This window comes from Ambystoma mexicanum, chromosome 12 (assembly GCF_040938575.1).
Source record: "Ambystoma mexicanum isolate Mex_15411 chromosome 12, UKY_AmexF1_1, whole genome shotgun sequence".
Taxonomy (NCBI): domain Eukaryota; kingdom Metazoa; phylum Chordata; class Amphibia; order Caudata; family Ambystomatidae; genus Ambystoma; species Ambystoma mexicanum.
Genome location: NC_090936.1, coordinates 873,439,148 through 873,457,343, shown reverse-complemented (window position 1 = coordinate 873,457,343; position 18,196 = coordinate 873,439,148). Strand labels below are relative to the sequence as shown.

Genomic DNA, 18,196 nt, shown 5'->3' with positions numbered 1-18,196 from the left:
ATTTTTATTAACACTGGGGCACATTAAAAAACCATGGCACCTCAACAAGTACAGTTTGGCATATTAAAAGCACCAGGGCAAAAAATGCCCTAGTGCAAAAAAGTTGCATTTTCACTACATTTTTGCACCAGCGCAAAGTTTGCCCTAGTGCTAATAAGGAATGGTATAAGCACTAGGGCAAACATTGCCTGATGCAAAAATGCATCAAAAATGGATCGTTTTAGCACTAGGGCAATTCTAAACCTGGTGCTTTTAATAAGCCAAACTGCACTTGTCGAGGTGCAATGGTTTTTTAATGTATGCCAATGTCTTAAAAATAGGGCAAACTTTGCCCTAGTGCTAATACTGTGCACACTTTGTACTTGCACCGGTGCAACGTTTCTGTAATCATGCCTGAGTAAGGATGGTAAACTATGGGCCTCAATACGAGCGTGCCGGTCCGGTAACAACGGTGCTGGTAAGCTTCCAGCACTGTTGTTACTGGGCCGGCAACCTCTGAGGTCTGCGAGCGGGTGCCTTTCCGCCCACCAGATCTGAGCTGGCGGGCGGTACGGCACCCAGTCGCAGACCTTGACAGATGCACCGGCACCATTCATGAACAGCGCCGGTGCATCCGTCGTCCCCATTCCCATTGTGTCCAATGGGACTCGAATGGGAATAGGGAGTACTATTTTCCGGGGCACGGCAATAGGGAATTACTGGGACCGCTGGGGGTGTATTGCCCCAGTAGGTCCCCATTGCTTGGCGCCGGAAAAAAAGGACTCCAGCGGGAGCTGTGCCAGTATTTACATGGGGGACATAGCAAATATGTGTTCTCAAATTTGCATACTCTGAGTTTAAGCAAAAATCTGAGTCTATGTTATGATTTTCTGAGCATATCTTGTATCATCTATACTATACCTGATCCGGAGCTGTCAATATCCCGGCTGTCCACGGGTCACATTCGCGATACACAGAGTATATGCACAATCCGCACAACACGGAGCAGACAAGAATTGCCCACAATCCCAAAAGATTTATGTAAAGAGCCCTAAGGACAAAGAACAATGTTTCATTGGAGCGCTTACAGTGCAGTGAATATCGCATTCAATCAATTAAAAAGATATTTAAGGCAGTAAATCATGATTAGTATCAGACATTAGCTCAGTGGTAGCTCTAACTTCAAGAGTGTGGGACTTTTGGTAAAAACCATGGGAAGAGTGGAAACTGCCCAATCTTTAATGACTGATACTCTGCTTTATTTTACCATATTCCCAACGCTGGGGCCTGATTTACAAAAACCTTTTGAATGGGACTTGCCCGTGTTAAAACATGCCTGTAAATCAGGCCCTAAATGTAGCATTCGACCCATGCATTTTACAAAATAAGCAAATGTCAGGGTTTCCACTTGTCATGCACCATAGTGATCACCCCTGATTTCAGGGGCATACAGAACCAGTAACAGCACTGTATGCCCCTGATCGTGGGGTGATTGCTTTTCTTATCCTCGTGCTACCTCTGGGGTGAAAATAGCTTAAAATAACAAAGATGGCCGCTGCCATGGGAAATCGGTGGCCAATTAAGGCAAGGAGGCACGTTGGACGGGCAGAAGAAGACCTCTGTGAGCAGGGAAGTTGATGGGGTGTGGTGGGCAGGGGAGGGCAAGCCTTGAGTAATGCAGTGGGCATCAGGGTGGGTTAAGGCAGAATGTGGGGAGGGAGGCACCAAGGAAAGAAACTGGTGGCACCCAGGTTCCCAGAAACCTGATTGGCTAAGTGCTGTTCGCCGGGTGTGAATTAAAAGTAATAATGTTTGTGTCTTATATATGAAAACAGGCACAGCACACTGTATTGCCCCTTTTTTCCTTTGCATTGAAGGCTGTAACAGAACCATTAAACAGCGCTTCTACATAACCATTCGTGCACAGTTGAAGTTCACTCTCTGGCAGCCTCACTCCACTCCTACATGCAGTCCCCGAAACCCCATCTAAATCAGGTCCTAGGGTGTGAAGTGTGTTTTTTAGTGCATTGCGCCATTTAAAATTGAGGAGTACTCAAAATCAGTGTGCCAGAGTCACAACGCACATACCAGTGAGCATGTGCAGTGCTGACTACTTCCATCTGGAAGCAGTCCTGTACCCTTGCTCTGAAGGTCACTGACTGACTGAGGTGTGCTGATTCGGCACACCTTCTGTAACAAGTGCTTAGGTCAGTCGCTTCTCTAAGCAACAAGTTGGTGGGAGATCTCTTTCCTCATTCGGGGCCTCACTCTGGAACAGCCTCCCTGCCTCCCTGAAACTTGAGGACAATCATCTCCGGTTCCGGAAGCACCTCAAACCTTTCTCTTTGCTTCTGCTTTTTCTCCTCCTCTCCCTTGCTGACTTCCTGGGTTAAACTGCACTGGTTACCTGCCCACCCTCTGAACTCGGTGCCCAGGACCCCTCCCCCGCCAGTCGCGCACCTGCACTGCCTTCCTGGCAACCTCCGCACCTGGGGACTGTTTTCTGTATCCCTACAGTCCCACTACCAGCACTTGACACCTGATGCCTGCATTTACCCCTGCACTTGCCACCTGCTGGCCTTACGTTTACTTATTGTTATTTCTTCTATATTCCAATGTATTACACTGTCCCCTCCCCAGGCACTTGCCCGATCTGAATGACACCTGGCCTAGTAGGATCATTGCCTGTCTTCCCTCTGTTCCCCCTCCCTTGCCTCGTTGCGCCTTGAAACAATAAATGCCATATCAAATCATATCATATCATAATGCCACACTTGGGTGCAACCTGGAAACACGGCCCCAAGAAAGACGTGTGTAGAGTGTGTTATGGGTTCCAAGGCCTGCAATAACATAGCTTAGTAACACCACATGCTCAGTGTAGTCCAATCCTATGACTGGAGAAGTGCAAGAAGTGCTTAAGGCCCAGGCCCTCATTTAGTGACACTGGGGCACAGCAAAAGTAGCACAGCCATTTGGAGCATCACTTCTACACCGCTCATCTATTGTGTCGGAGTGCAAAAGGGACACAGTGAGGGGTGTGTGTCTATTTTGCTGAGGTTTTATTTATTTATTGGACATTTGTATGGCGTCTATACACAAGTGTTTCTAGGCACCAGTTGCGCTTCCTTTCAACTCATGGTCCTATTCAGTTACTGCTGGGAGGACCACATTCCCTGTTCACCTGCACTGGTGCAGTCTTTGCTGATGCGATTGTGTTCTCTTCTCTGCCCTACTTTAATTGCCATGTCTTTCCATTGCTGCTCTCCCATCAGTACTGAACCACAATGAATACCTTAGAAGAGCAGTAATCGTGGTACAGTGATAATTCCCACCGGTGCGCATGCCCATAATACACAAGCATTTGTCAATAATGCTGTATGTATGTTGAACTATGAAAACCTGCATCACGAATCTAGCTGTCTCCATAGACACATTATACCCCTTGAATCTTTTCTTTTACTGCACACAGATTCTCTCAATAGATGTTAATCATTAATTGCAACATGTTTTTAATGTAATTGTTTAATTGTTAAATTCAAGCAACAAATTATTATATTTTCTTATCTATGAATGTTTCCCTTGATTTGCGATAAATAAATGTTAAAACGACATCACTTTCAATAGAAAGAAACCCTACGGACCTGTTCCTAAACCATTTCAGTGCATCTGGTGTGCAATGTGCGCACGAAGAAGCACAGGCAAGAAATATTTACACCCCTTTAACTAACAAATTCACGACCACCACTGCTTTTTGAGCGAACATGTGGTTGGCCATGTGCTATGTGTCAGCATCACATGCATAGCTCTCCAATTTGAAACTAGTTCAAAATGAAAGGGTGTACATGACAATGTTGAAAGTTACCATTTTGCTTGGCATCTGGTTTTGCAGGCAATGTATCTCTGGACCTGAGACTGGTTGACTCCATAGATGCTGGTCCAGGTGAAGGTCCCTCCAATAACAATTGACCAAAATGTGTGTCTTTGCAAAGGGTTAGGGTTGAAGCTGAATAAAAGATAAAAAGGCACAGTTTAATCTTGTGATTTGGTTAGTTATGTTTTGTGCAGTAATAAACACTTTCTGAAATCGTGAAATTCTTTTTCTGTGTACATTTTTGCAAATATGTTTTTGTAAGCGATTGTTCTAATTCCATAGCAGGCCAATGTTCTGCATAACGTGCAACCCTCAGATACTGGTACTATTCGATACATACCATAATAGAAGTTATTAATTTTGGATATTGTTTTACAATCCATACACCACTCCAGAGTATTTAAAATCTTCAATTATGCTACCAGCAAGTAAGGAAAGAATATTATACCAAATGTATTTTCGAGGCCAATTGCCCACTAAATTGGCAACGTTAAATCCTGTAGGACTTTGGATCTTCAAAGACCCTTAAGCATTCAAGTGTTTTTAGAAAGTATTTTATATATGATCAGGAAGCAGTTAATGAGCGCAGGATAAGTACCACTTCCACTGTTACAGGGAAGTCTATACTATAGTTTCAATTTCCGGCCACTTAATAGTTCGCCCTCAGTGGGCAAAAGGCTATCCAGCAGTGTGGCACTCTCCCTCTGGAGTATAGATAGCCCTGGTGCTGGCCCTCTGGAGCCAGGAGCTCCAGAGTAACAGTCTTCCATGAAAGGTGAAGGGCAGGGGAGTTGCTAGGTCTGGAAAAGACCCGGGGCTAAGCTGATGTCGGAACTGTTGGGACTGGGGGCTAGCTAGTCTTTTGGCTGTAGCTCCTGAGATTCTATCCGGGGCTACAACCAAAAGATCAGGGGCTATAGCCCCCCCTAGCAACGCCCCTGGCGAAGGGACAACGTCAGTTCTCAGCTATATTGACCTTTCAGGCAGGTATTCTTCCACTTCAAGCTTCTTAGAGCCTGTTGGGAAGGGGTCAGCCCCGCCCTACCCCCATAGGTACTTTAGAGTGAGGCGAGATGCATTCAAAGCACTATGATGGGCCAAGGGGGTAGGGGGGATGGTGAGAGGACCACCTCCCAATTTAAGAGGACCCTACTTCGATATAACCAAATACAGTCTATCCACATGGTATAGCATAAGGCATGCAAAGTATTGCTATTTTGCGTAGATATTAATAACCAGAGGGAAGGCCTGCTCTGTAAATGTGACATTACATGCATTAGGCCCAAATTGCGAGACAGGGGATATCTCCAGCCATTCCCAAGATCCCATGAGGATAGCCCACACCCCCAACCGCCACAACGCCTATTCATTGTTCTAACAGCATTGCAAAGATGTGTTTTTAATCAAGAGGAATGTGCCCTACAAGGCCGTGATCACAGACCAGCGCCTGGTGTGCATGTTATCTCACACTGGCCAAAGCATGACCTGGCCCATCCCCAGGCGACCAGGAGTTATAGCCCATGTAACTGACTATAACTTAAGACCTCTGAATTACATGGCACCAGGTGCCCTTTGACCACCAACCCCAAAGTAAAAAGTCCTGATATGTTCAAAGAGGACAGACAGAGCAAATCGTGAAGCAACAAACGTGTGATTTGTATTGCAAGGTGCTGGTAGGCATAAATTATATTTCAAAACAAGGGTGGAGACCTTGGAGAGGGATGGCACGGAGGGGAGCAAGTCAAACATGTGTGTGAAGGTTAGCGTGCCCCAGAACCTCCTTTGTGCCCCCCTAAGGCCTGCCAAGTGAACAGTATGAGTGATAAAAGGTTGTATGGTAGGAGTACAATTAATTTGTTTTCTGACCTTTGACATGAGAAGAATATGATCACTGCAGAACCCACGTTATGGAAGATGGACGATCAGGCTGGATCGGGCTGGAACCAATGGCCTGGCATCCCTTATGGGGCCAGATCCTGTATAGGCGCAGACCAACCAGCCGCACAGGATTTGACCCGATGTATTTTGTCATGTATGATGATGTTGTGCTATATAAGATTCTGCTTGTACTACTTTTCGGCAGAACGTTCTTTGCTGTTGCTGTCATCTGCATATGAGATTAAAATTTGTTATCCTTAAAAGATCGACTTGGGCCTTTCTCCCCTAGCGGGTTTTATTCTCTCTGGTGTGAGCGTTCAGGGACTTGCATTCAATTGGTGACCCCGATGTGATCCCAGCATCCCTGTATCTGCAGAGGCTTCCGGGTCGTCTCTCCAGAAAGAGCTGCGCCTGCTTACAGCGACTGGTCCCGAAACAACAGGTGTTCCGAGTGGTTTAGCAGGAGCTATTTTAGGAGAAATCCTCTCTGCTCTTTAAAGCAGGGCCTGGCTCAGAGGAGAGTGCAGGCCAGTGTTGCAACCCCCTGACCTAGGAGTTCGGGTGAGTATGCACATGTGAGTAGACTCTTGTAAGCGATAACATGTAGGGGACAGATCTACGGGGAAGTGTGAGCACGTGGAGTGCGAGGTTGTTGGCATGACATGGGCGAGGTTTGTGTTATTTTTCATTAGGGTTTGTACTGTAGAGAGATTATTTCGATAAGGCATTATAAGGTAAGGCAAAGATAAGGCAGGAGTCCCCCTCGGAAGGGGAAGGAAGATGGTACCACAATACAACATATTTTTTAAAGGAGGAATATAGGTATGGAACTAATGGTCTCATAATAGGCCTGGAATAAGTAGTATATCAGCTTGTTATTTTATTACATTATATTTATGTTTTATTGAATGAAGAACAGGCCTTAGAAGGGGCAGTAATTGTGTGTGTGAGGTGTGGTATTGGATGATTTCATGGAGTGGTGTATGTGTATAAGGTAGGGGGATAGAAAATGGTGGGGATTGATTTTCTATTTTGTTATAAGCAAACGGCAACGTGTGTGGTGCGTTAACAGGACTTTGCAGGGTTAATACGAGATAGATATCACTAGCATGGGGGTGGAACACCAATAGAACATATGTATAAGGCCCTGCCACTGTATTATGACAGGGTGGAGAAATATCATATGCAGTGGGTTGCGGAGACAGGGGGAGAGGAGATGCCCTGCTCATGGCCAGGGCAGGGCTCACACAACAAGAGCATCTTAGAACACATGTTCATATTTTTAGTAGCAAAATATAAGGGGAAGCAGCTACAGAAGAAAAAAAAATTCTAGATATCTGGCGTGTATTTGAAGACACAGACGATCAAGGGAGTGGAGTAGAGGTACAGAGACAGAAAGATGGGAAGCGCAGGAAGGGAGAAGAAGAGGGTGGGGTGCCAGTGGAGTGTGGGGAATTATATCCCTTGACAGTAAATCCCACAGAAGGTTACACCAATCCAAGCTATGTGCCTGTTGTGATAGGGACCCCTTCTGCTGTGGTAGGGTCCCTTTCAGCACCAGTAACACCAAATGTTACTGCTCCCCCACCTCTGTATACACACATGCCTGAAGTACTGGCATCAGTGGGTTGCAGGTCAAGGGAGCTTGAGGATAGGCTGACAGGATTGTTAACATAATTGAGAAGGATACAGGCATCCCCAAAGGCAGTAAGGGATATAGGAGCATTGAGAGAAGGGTTGGGAGACTGGAAATCAGCGGAAGTGCTGATTAGGATTCATACTGAAGGGATAAGACTTGCAAGTGTTTAGAAAGAAAGAAGCCCAGGTGGGTGGATAATCCTAGCAGAGGAGAATACAGTGATGGGAGAGAATGTGGAGGAAGAGGGCGATGATATGTTTAATGAGGGTCATAGTGAAGGAAAAGGAAGGGGTGAAGAGACAGTTGAGAATAACTCCCAAGTAGGAGGCTTGTGGGTGGGGGGAAGGTTGAGGAACAGGGCCGGCCGGATGGCATTGTTGAAGAGAAGAGGAATCACGAAGAAGGGTGTGGGAAGTAGGGCAAAGATGCAGATGCCCCTCATACATAAGAGGGCAGGGAAGACACAGTATGTGCCCTAGCCCCAGATGGATAAGAATAATTTAATTAAGGACCTCCCACAGCTCACAGCAAGGGCAAGCAACTGGACATATGAATTCGAAAAGCAAACAGCAGGGGTGCCCCTGGCAATAAGGGATTTTAAGAGCTCGATGGTTGCTATAATTGGGGACCAGGCTGGGGATTGATGCGTTAAAGCTGGAAGAAGTTAGAGCACAGGTATGGGGTGCACTACGGAGGGCCTATCCAGATACCCCTGATTTACAGTCCTTGATGCAGTATACTATGGATGATGATGAGGACCCAGCTATTTATTTTATTCTCAAAATGCAAGAGATGTGGAGAGCTGAAATTGGAGGACTGTGTGATCATTCAATGCCATTTTTCTATTTTATTGTAAAAAGGGGTTTGCCGAAGGAAGGGCAGAAGGCGTTGGATAAGATTGTGAATATTGAAGTGAACGGGTGGCCAGAAATACAGAGTATAATAGGGCATCATTGTAAAAGGATCAAGGAGCAGGAAAGGGAAGCAGTCCAAAGACGTCAGGGAGAAGAAGTGAAATTGGTGGAGAAAAAATTGGCAAAGGTTGCTGTCCAAGTGCCCGTATCGACGTCATTACAGGTGGAAGGGACAGAGAGCACCCAACAAAATGTGAGTGACACTATCGCAGCACTCTGGGCTGAAGGAGGAGAAGGACAGCGGTGCGGGAGCAACAGTATCCTGGCCCACAGTGGCAACAAGGAGGGCTGCAGCGAGGAAGAGGGGTATTTTGAGGGGCAAGAGGAGGAGATTGTGGACACGGGGGGGTTGGTTAGGACAATTCCAATGCTGGATTTGTTTGAGGTAGGGGCATTTTGCAAGGGAATGCAGGAGCAGGTCTGCAGTGGGGTTTAATTATGGGCTGCAGCAACAGGGCCAGGGGCCCCCAGGGCCTCAAGGATTAGAGTATTTGCAGCAGGGTCAAGGACATCAGAGTCAAGGGTATTCCCAGGGGCAATATCAAGCATATAACCAACAGCTTCAAGCATCTGACATGCAAGTGTGGCATCCGCCACAGTAGCAGAAGGGTGGTGCTGTCCCGGTGAACAGGGTACCAAGTGAGGCTACCACCCCCTTTGGAGGAGCAGCAGTAATAGGAGGCAAACCCTTCTTGTTTCCTGGAACAAACACATACCCTGACTAGTACAGCCCACAGAGAGCACTCACCTGTATGGTCTTGTCCACAACCGTCCACCCTGAAGAGGAAGCTTTGGTGGGGACGGAGATAGGAAATAAGCAGTTCATATTCATGGTGGACTCTGGCGCAACTAAATCATGTATCATGAAAGGACATTTTCCATTATCGTGAAAATATCTTGAAGCGCAGGGATTCTCTGGAGTATAGTATGGGAACCCTTACTATATTTAGAAAGTTCCCCTGTCAATCTACTGGGGAGGGACCTGCTCAGCAATTTAAACATGACTATATCCTTTACAGATCATGGTATAGTCTCCTCCACACCTGGCATGTGTGTTGTAAGGGTGATGTTAATAACACATACAATAACAAGGGAGGTGGTGGTCCACAGGATTCCCGTAGACCCGGACTAGTTTATTTATGGTGTTACCATGCTAGTGGAGGCAGTGCCCCAGATTGCCAAACAATGTTGGTGAGTGCCCACTGATTTTAGCTTTCATCCAGCAGTGTGACCTGAGGTAGTGGTAGGACCAATATTGTTGCTGGAACTGCAGGGTTTGTTGGTTTCAGACAAGAGGGTTGTCCTGGATGTGAGTGCCGCACAGTGCTCTGTGTAGATCCTACAGTACAGCTAAAGGAAGTGACAGATGATGAATTGTTTGAAAATAATGACAAAAATGGGGAAATAATCCTAGAGATCTGTATCCCCTGTGACATAATGCTACAGTATTGAAGAGTGCAGTGCCCCCTGATGGCAGTGGTAACTCTTCCCTTATTTGTTGACCAAGACTTATAACACGTGCCCTCATAGTTGTGGACTACAAATCCACATGGAGTAGGGTTACTGAAAGATGTGACCCACGTGTGTATAACAGTAAATCCAGGTTCAGTGCTGCCCAGGGTTAAGACAATATTGGAGGGCGTGTCTTTTTGGTTGCAGCTGCTAAGCTGTGGATAGCTTTGCCTTTATCTTTAAGGGCTACTGAGAACCACTTGATGAATCACTTGACATTTAGACTTCTAGTAAAAACCTTTCTATTCTAATTAACTTAGTTTGTCTTCAGCTTCTGTTAGTTTCTTAGCACCAAGATGCCATTGGTGAACGTGCGCTTTATATATTTGTTAACATAGGGTCTTCTAAAATCAGGTAGAGGAGCAGGGCTTCACCGGTCCCATCACTGGAGTCGAAGCTGGTCAGATGCAGGGGTCATCTTTGGGTTATCAGCAGGCTGCTCTTCTTCGTAGAAGTCTTGGTTCCAATGATGATCGGTCAAATAGCTGCAGGAGCCCTCCTTTCATCCAAGGGTCATGCTGGGAGTTACCTCAAGCCCACCAATGGTAAGGATCCAAAGCCCAGGGTTGTACAATCATTGACAACCACTGGTCATCACATCCGTCCAGCAACAGACTTTTCAGCTTTAGAGGATGTGGAGTGGGGCCAGACAGTCCCAACCCACTTCTCTGTCTCACACACAGAAGGCTCACCTGCCCACAAAAGCAGCAGCTTTCACCAGGAAAGGGGTTACTATCGATGGCCTTTCCTGACCTGAGAAGGCAGGAAGAAGGCAAAAGGACAAGATGGCCAAAGGGCAGATGAAAATCTCATGGCACAGCTATTTCAGGGTGCTAACCACCTTTAGTAGCTATTCGCGGTAAATGCAAAAGTGGACAATAAAAATAGCATAAAAATGGTAAAAGTCGCACAGCTGCCACAAGCTTGTCTTAGGCAAAGTAACCAAAAAGCCATAAGATAAAATGTTATAAGGATGCAAAGTATCCTCACTGCACTTCAGTGTAAGGTGATGTGTACAATGGTAAAACAACAAGAATTACAAACGAGAGAACTAGAAGCCTCATTACGATTTTTGGCAGTGTCGCTAAACACGGTGGTAATGCAGCATTTCCGCCACATTGCTGCACTGCCAAACTACGGGCTGGGAGGTAAGGTGGAGAACAAACCTCCAGCAGAATGCTGCATGCAATTCCCCTGCTTCACTGCCATAAAACGGCCAAATTGGCAGAATTACGGCCCATGGTAATTCTGCCAAACTCACCATGGAGTCCTATGAACTCTAATAAATGGGTATTAACACTGCCTATCACCACTTTTAATCCGGCGATAATTCCACCAGCCAAGTGGCAGTAGCGGTAAATCTGTTTTGTGGTATACTTGTAATAAGGCCCAAAGTCTCTCCAAAATGACAGTGTAAGGGACTAGTCAGTTTGCCCAAAAAGCATTAGCAAAATGGGCAAAGGAAGTAAAGCAGAAGGCTTTACTGAAGTCCAAAAATCAATATAGGGTTAAAAAAATAAGTCATACAACTGCAAGCCTCACATGAATATATGTGGGGAAAGGTGCAATAAGAACATCTTTCCTAACTTAAGAAATGGTCAGGTCCCTGGTAATGGAAACATATACCCATAATAAGACGCTCTAGTGAGGAAACCTCTGCATACTGTGAGAATATTTCTACTAGCTATTAGTGGTCAGAATGTCGGTGGGACGATTGTATCATCACATGCATGATACCAAGACCAACAGTGGGGTCGCTGATGAGCCAATTGTTAGACGCAGGACTTGAAACCTGTCAATCGGGTACTGCAGAGGCTGACTTTTGCAGTAGGAGGTCTTCATAATTCCCACCCATGGGGAAGTTTCTGTTTGAAGGCACTCTGCTTCGCATTCACCAGTCCAGGAGGTCAGACAGATATTGGTTGCCCTGAAATACACTCTGCTTAACAATCAGTAATCATTCATTTTCTCTCATGGATTAACTATTTCACAATTATGTCGTAGTTGCTGAAACCCATCATCATCATTCTCTGTTCTCAGTTATTGCACCTTTGGGCAGAGTTTACATGAGACCTGACCTTTCTGAGATCATTTTGTGGGTTAGAATCAGGGTTAGAAGACACTTAGAATCTGCCTTCCACTCCCATTAATATGCAACACCTGTGAATGCTCTTTCTCCATACCCTAATGCTCATAAATACCCTTAGGTGCCCTCTCCAACTTGCCCCTGCCCTCTCTTCTATGTTAGCTCTTTGCAGCACCCTGTGGGTAGTCTTAAGTGCTACTTCACCAATTAAAGGGATGGTCTAGTAAAAAAATGTATTTAAAAAATAGATAGGCAACATAAAAAAAAAAGAAAATACTAGCATTCTCCGTTTTAAAACTTCCTATGTAAAATTTTGAGCTATTCAAGCTCACAATTTGCAAAAGCAAGCACATGGGCGTATCCATTTTGTGAAATGGAGGCCCTCCTGTGCTGGCTTTTGCTTTTGCGGCACTAATGAAGGAAAAGCCAGCCAGCTGTGGTAAACAAAGGCTACCGCTGGGTGGCTTTCCCATCATTAGTGCTGTAGGCGGAGGACGGGGACCGGAGACCAGAGCAGGAAAGCTGCAGCTGAATCTCGGTAAGTGCTATTTTTTTTTTTTTTTTAAATAAGCACTAGCTGCAGTTTTTTTTTAAAGTTTTCCGGGCTGGAGGAGCCCGGAAAACTTAGAAATAAAACCGCAGCTTTAAGAACGTTGTATTTATGTTTGCGGTCGCTTTTGAAGCGACCGCAAACATAAATACAATGTTATTGTGTTGGAAAACGCTGCGGTTTTTCTTTCCAAGTTTCTCAGGCTCCTTCGGCTCTGAGGAGCCTGAGAAACTCGGAAAGAAAACCGCAGCGTTTTCCAACACAACCGCGTTGTTTCTGCCCGAATCTGCTTTACCATTTGGGGTTCTCGGGCTCCCCGGGGAGCCCGAGAGCCCCAAATGGGAAAGCAGATTCAGGCAGAAACAACGCGGCATTGCGGAAAACAACCGCGTTGTTTCTGCCTGAATCTGCTTTCCCATTTGGGGATCTCGGGCTCCCCACGGGGAGCCCGAGAGCCCCAAATGGGAAAGCAGATTCAGGCAGAAACAACGCGGCATTGCGGAAAACAACCGCATTGTTTCTGCCTGAATCTGCTTTCCCATTTGGGGCTCTCGGGCTCCCCACGGGGAGCCCGAGAGCCCCAAATGGGAAAGCAAATTTAGGCAGACAACGCAGCATTTAGCATGGAGCCGGAGGAGCCTGAGAAACTTGGAAAGAAAAACCGCAGCGTTTTCCAACACAATAACGTTGTATTTATGTTTGCGGTTGCTTCAAAAGCGACCGCAAACATAAATACGTTTTTAAAGCTGCGGTTTTATTTCTAAGTTTTCCGGGCTTCTCCAGCCCGGAAAACTTAGAAAAAAAAACGCAGCTAGTGCTTATTTAAAAAAAAAAAAAAAATAGCACTTACCGAGATTCAGCTGCAGCTTTCCAGCTCTGGTCTCCGGTTCCCGTCCTCCGCGTACAGCACTAATGAAGGGAAAGCCACCCAGCGGTAGCCTTTGTTTACTACAGCTGGCTGGCTTTTCCTTCATTAGTGCAGCAAAAGCAAAAGCCAGCACAGGAGGGCCTCCATTTCACAAAATGGATGCGCCCATGTGCTTGCTTTTGCGAATTTTGAGCTTGAATAGCTCAAAATTTTACATAGGAAGTTTTAAAACGGAGAATGCTAGTATTTTTTTTTCATGTTGCCTATCTATTTTTTAAATAAAAGCTTTTACTAGACCATCCCTTCAAGGTTGGTAATGCCTGCTTTTATACCCCTCTCTGCCAATCATGCCATTAAGCATCCTTCCTTCCATAGACCCTCAACCCACACAGCCTTGGGGAGTACAAAGATTTTAAAAAGTCCATGGAATAGTTTTCCTCATTCTTAACAGATATATATTATATGTCCGTTTTTTGTTATGTTAAACTATGTTTAATTCCTATATATGTCCAAATGTAATGTGCAGTTCACATTTTGCATTCACCGCTTTTTCCCAAATGTCCTGCTTTAGGCCTTTTCCCCGGCGATAAGGACAAAGCAGTTGCCTAGCTGTGGCGCTGTTGCCACTTCCTCTTCATCATCCCCACAACCAGAAGGAAACATCTCCACTCTGGGAGGGTGTCCAGCTCAGCGCAGGTGATCTGGGTTTATAGGTATGGTATGGTCCAACACTCATTAAGTGCAGACAGCCACCTCACATGGAGGCATCAAGGCGATAAAGAAATGGGCACAGAGTGACCCCACAAAATAGTAACAGAGACCCATTCCCCTACACCCTCACAGCCCTCATACTCATGGTGGAAACAGGAAGGTCTTTACTTTATGGCGAAAATCCAACAAGTTCTCAATCCCCCGTAATTCAATCTGGAGTGAGTTCCACAGGAGGGCAGCTTGAACGACAAACAAGCATACTCCCCATTTAACCCATCTAAATATGGGCACAACAAGAAGATTGGTGGAGTCTGAACTAAGACATCTCCCAGAGACATAGTGACAAAGTTATTACTGATAAAAGTAGCATTTTGATCAGGTAAAGCTCGATGCACCATGCACAGTGTCTTAAACTTTATTTGTTTCTCCACCAGGAGCTAATGAAGTGCTTGCAAGACCAGAGATATATGCGCTCTCTGTCCTGCTTTCACCAACATCCTTGATGCTGCATTTTGTATTCTCTGAAGTCTACATACAGCATTCTTAGATAGTCCAAGATATAATGTGTTACAAAAGTCAAGCCTACTAGATATAAAAGCTTTCATAACTTGGATTGTATGTGCAAAAGAAAAATAATCCAGCAGATGTTTCAAAGTCTGCAGATGAAAGAAGCAACTGCTGGAAACATTATAAATCTGAGTCTCCAATGAAAGAGAAAGAGGAGTCGACCACAATCCTAGATTCTTAATTTTCTGAAGAGGGGAGGGGGCCAGAACTGAGATATCCACATTGATGCTTCGCCAGCCCCAGAGCTACCCTGCCTGGGTCTAGTTAGGTGTGCCAAGTATATCAGGATTCCTGTCTTCTGGATGTAAACTTAAGCTTATTTTGATGCATCCAAGCGCTGACCTGTTCCAGACACAGTTTCACCCTATTTCCCAGAAGGTCATCATCCTTGCCAATTTGAAAAATCATCTGCTCATCATCGGCATAGATGTAGAAGCAGACCTGCAAACCTCATTATATGAGTCAAAGACCTCATATACAAATTGAAAAGCAGGGTGCTCAAGGACGATCCCTGTGGGACACCACGAGAAACTCATTTTATACCTGATTCAAAGGGGGGACATACCACCAGTTGTGATCTATCAGACAAAAACTAAGACAGCCAGAGAAGGCCTCTATCTCTCACCCTATAGCTGATTAGCCTGGGCAGGAGATTGTCATAGCCGACCGTATCAAAGGCTGCTGAGAGATCCAAAATAATTAGTATCCCAGTACCTCCATGGTCTACTGCCCATCTTAGATCAACCACTGCTGCAACCACTACAGTCTCTGTGCTGTAACCTGTTCTAAATCCTGCTTGTGTGTCATGCAACCATCTGCTCTGCAGCTAAGCATTCCATCATCTTGTTGACATATGGAAGTAATGAGATAGGCCTATAATTTGAGCAACAGGAACCTTCTTTAATGTAGATGGGACTACACCTGACCCTAAAGAACTATTGATATTCTGGCAAATCTCAAATACAATCATCTCCCTAAGAGCCTTTACAATTATTGCTAGGCAAAGATCATATGTTGATCCTGAAAGCTAACGTCTTGCCATCACCTCCAATCAGTGTTCATGACTGAGAGACAGATGTAAAAGGCTGACCAGCCACCGGTAACTCCAAGACCACAGACATGTGGTCCTGAAGCAGATCTTTCAAATCTAATTACTGAAATTCTTCTTGGATTTTGACAATTTTATCCAGGAATAAATCACTCAATTCCTCACAAAACTGCTGAGAGGGAGTCATGGCCTTTTTAATGGCCACTGGTTAACGCAGTTGACCCTGAACCTTGAAAATGCCCTTGGCTATGTTAGGGTTTGTAAATGTTCACTCTGAGTAGTAATTCCTCTTGGCCTTTCTAATTAGTTCTTTAAATGTAAGAAGAGCATGTTTATATTCTCCTTTTACCCTCTCATCCCGATTTTTCCAACAGGCCTTTCTGATGATTTAACTTTCTGTCTTCCATCATTTAGAGAGCTAATGAAGCACTCCTTCTTCTTGCCCTTGTCTATCTTCTTCTTCCAGGAACTCGGTTCCAGAGATTCTACTGCCTTAGTGAGTCTATCACAAAACTTCTCCAGCAAGGCACAAGGTCCACTGAGGTGACTACAGGATTTGAATGCTCAAACAAAGGCTTAAGATTGTCTACATCAATATTTTCCTATTTATGGAATTCATAGACCTTCGTCCTCTCTTGTTTGGGCACTGTGAAACATATTCTTGCATGATCGGACCATAAAATTGGCAAATAATATTGGCCCAAATTACGGGGTCCAGCGGTAAGCGTGTCAGTGATACCGGCGGGTTGCCGTCAGAGCCGGAATAAATTACTGGCGCCTGACTTCCAGGTCACAAGAGTGGATTAGAAACCTTGCAGTCCGGGAAGTCAGGCGCTGGTAATTTGCAAGTCCCCATTCCTAGAGAGTCCTATGGGACTCTCTGGGAATGGGGACCACGGAAGCAGCGGCACTGTTGTTAACAGTACCGGTTCTTCCGTGACTGAGTGCCTACCGTGGCCGATGTGCCTGGCAGGGTCATCCCTGTTGTTCTCAAATGAATGGGGCGATGCTTTCGGTAAATCTGTGTTCAGTGGGTCGTTTGGACAATGTATTTGTTTTTGGATGGATATGCAGATATTGGTTGCAGTTTCTGTTCTGAATTTTATGCTGTCCCAAAGGATTGTGTGCCTTCAATGGATGGTAGTGGTACAGGGCTGCCTGGTCTGGAAAGGTAAGCCTTTTGATTTGACTTCTATACATGGTTGGGTTCTCTGTCTATGACAAAGGTTGTGGACACAGGGGACCTCTGTAGAGAAGGGAGGAAGAAAAGTGAGCATACTCAACAGCACATTTATATACCAGTGGCCCTTAGAGAGATGTAGGCCGGTAATCCTGCCTAGTTATTGTAGTAATATCGAATGGGATTGTCAGTCTGTTTTAACTGGTGGGTTTGGAGTGCTGGAGGGGGAGTGGGAGAGGGATGGTGATAGTGTGCAAAAGAATGTGAGCGGGGGATAGCAAGCTCATGTGTATAACAATGAATGAAGGTGAGGTAGGCTCCTGATTTCCAGATAATGATCGAGAAATTCCAATAGGTAAATGAGTTAAACACTGGCTTATGAGATTTCCATTTAACCTCCAGGTCACAGATTTGTAGATCAGCAAGGCTAAATCAGTGCCATTTAATTAAATTAATTAATAATGGAATATTTTATTTGCAGTGCTTTGAAATAATAAAACCTGTGAGAGCAAAAGGCACAGCATTACTATGGCCTCTGTGGCATCAACATACCTTTAGAACAACAATTGAATGGATATTATGAACCTCTTTACAAATGGGATAATTCTTTCCATGTTGGAGGTCTTATCAGGGAGTTTTGCTATTCACTTCATGTGCCCTATATTGCCATTGCTTATCCCTGCTTGTGGTGTAGACCTGCTCTATGGATGATGGTATCTATTATATCAAACATTACCTGAGAAATGACACTGCATCCATTCCCTACCATGCATATAACAACCAACGAGTTGACAGGTTAAATCAATTTCCCTTAGCCGATTCACCAATGTGATTGCTTGTTCAAGTAACTTTAAAATATAATGTGGGTTGGAAAATAGACAGAGGATTCACCTATATATGGTGCACAATGAGGGCTTCTTTGCTATTAGAGCAATGCAGTATTGTATAGTCAGGCCAGATTAATAAGATGATTTTACTATAAATAGTGTAGGCAGGCTAATGATAGTGGCTGTCTAGAGGCCATGAGTACAGAGTAGATCCTAAGGATTGTTTTCCCAAAGCATTTCCATTAGATTTTTCTTCGGACATTGGACAGAAACCATAAGTATTAATATTGTATTCAATCATTCAACCAAAATGCAGTTCATTGGATCATTATAGGCTGACAGTATGCTTAAAAATGCTGAAGGTATTGTCATATTGAATTATTAGAATACAGAACTTACTCCCAAAAGTTTAATCTTCCGCCTTCATGTGCGTCTTCTATAATACGGTTGATTCCTCCTTGAACCACTACAGACCTTATGACAACAGCAGCAAATCCAGCTATTATGATTACTATCTGGAAAGCATCTGTCCACACTACAGCCTTTAAACCACCCTAAAAAACAGA

At 44.8% G+C, this 18,196-nt stretch overlaps 1 protein-coding gene across 1 annotated transcript in view; it reads right to left on the bottom strand.

Moving 5' to 3' along the window:
- The window catches only part of LOC138514086 (sodium-coupled monocarboxylate transporter 1-like), a 606,141-nt gene that overhangs the window by 383,932 nt on the left and 204,013 nt on the right, over nucleotides 1-18,196 (bottom strand). Inside the window, exons 5-7 of the mRNA XM_069629351.1 lie at nucleotides 18,030-18,184; nucleotides 3,842-3,982; nucleotides 901-1,030 (exon numbers count right to left, since the gene is read on the bottom strand). Coding sequence (XP_069485452.1) covers nucleotides 901-1,030; nucleotides 3,842-3,982; nucleotides 18,030-18,184 — 426 coding nt within the window. The remainder of the gene's footprint in view (nucleotides 1-900; nucleotides 1,031-3,841; nucleotides 3,983-18,029; nucleotides 18,185-18,196) is intronic.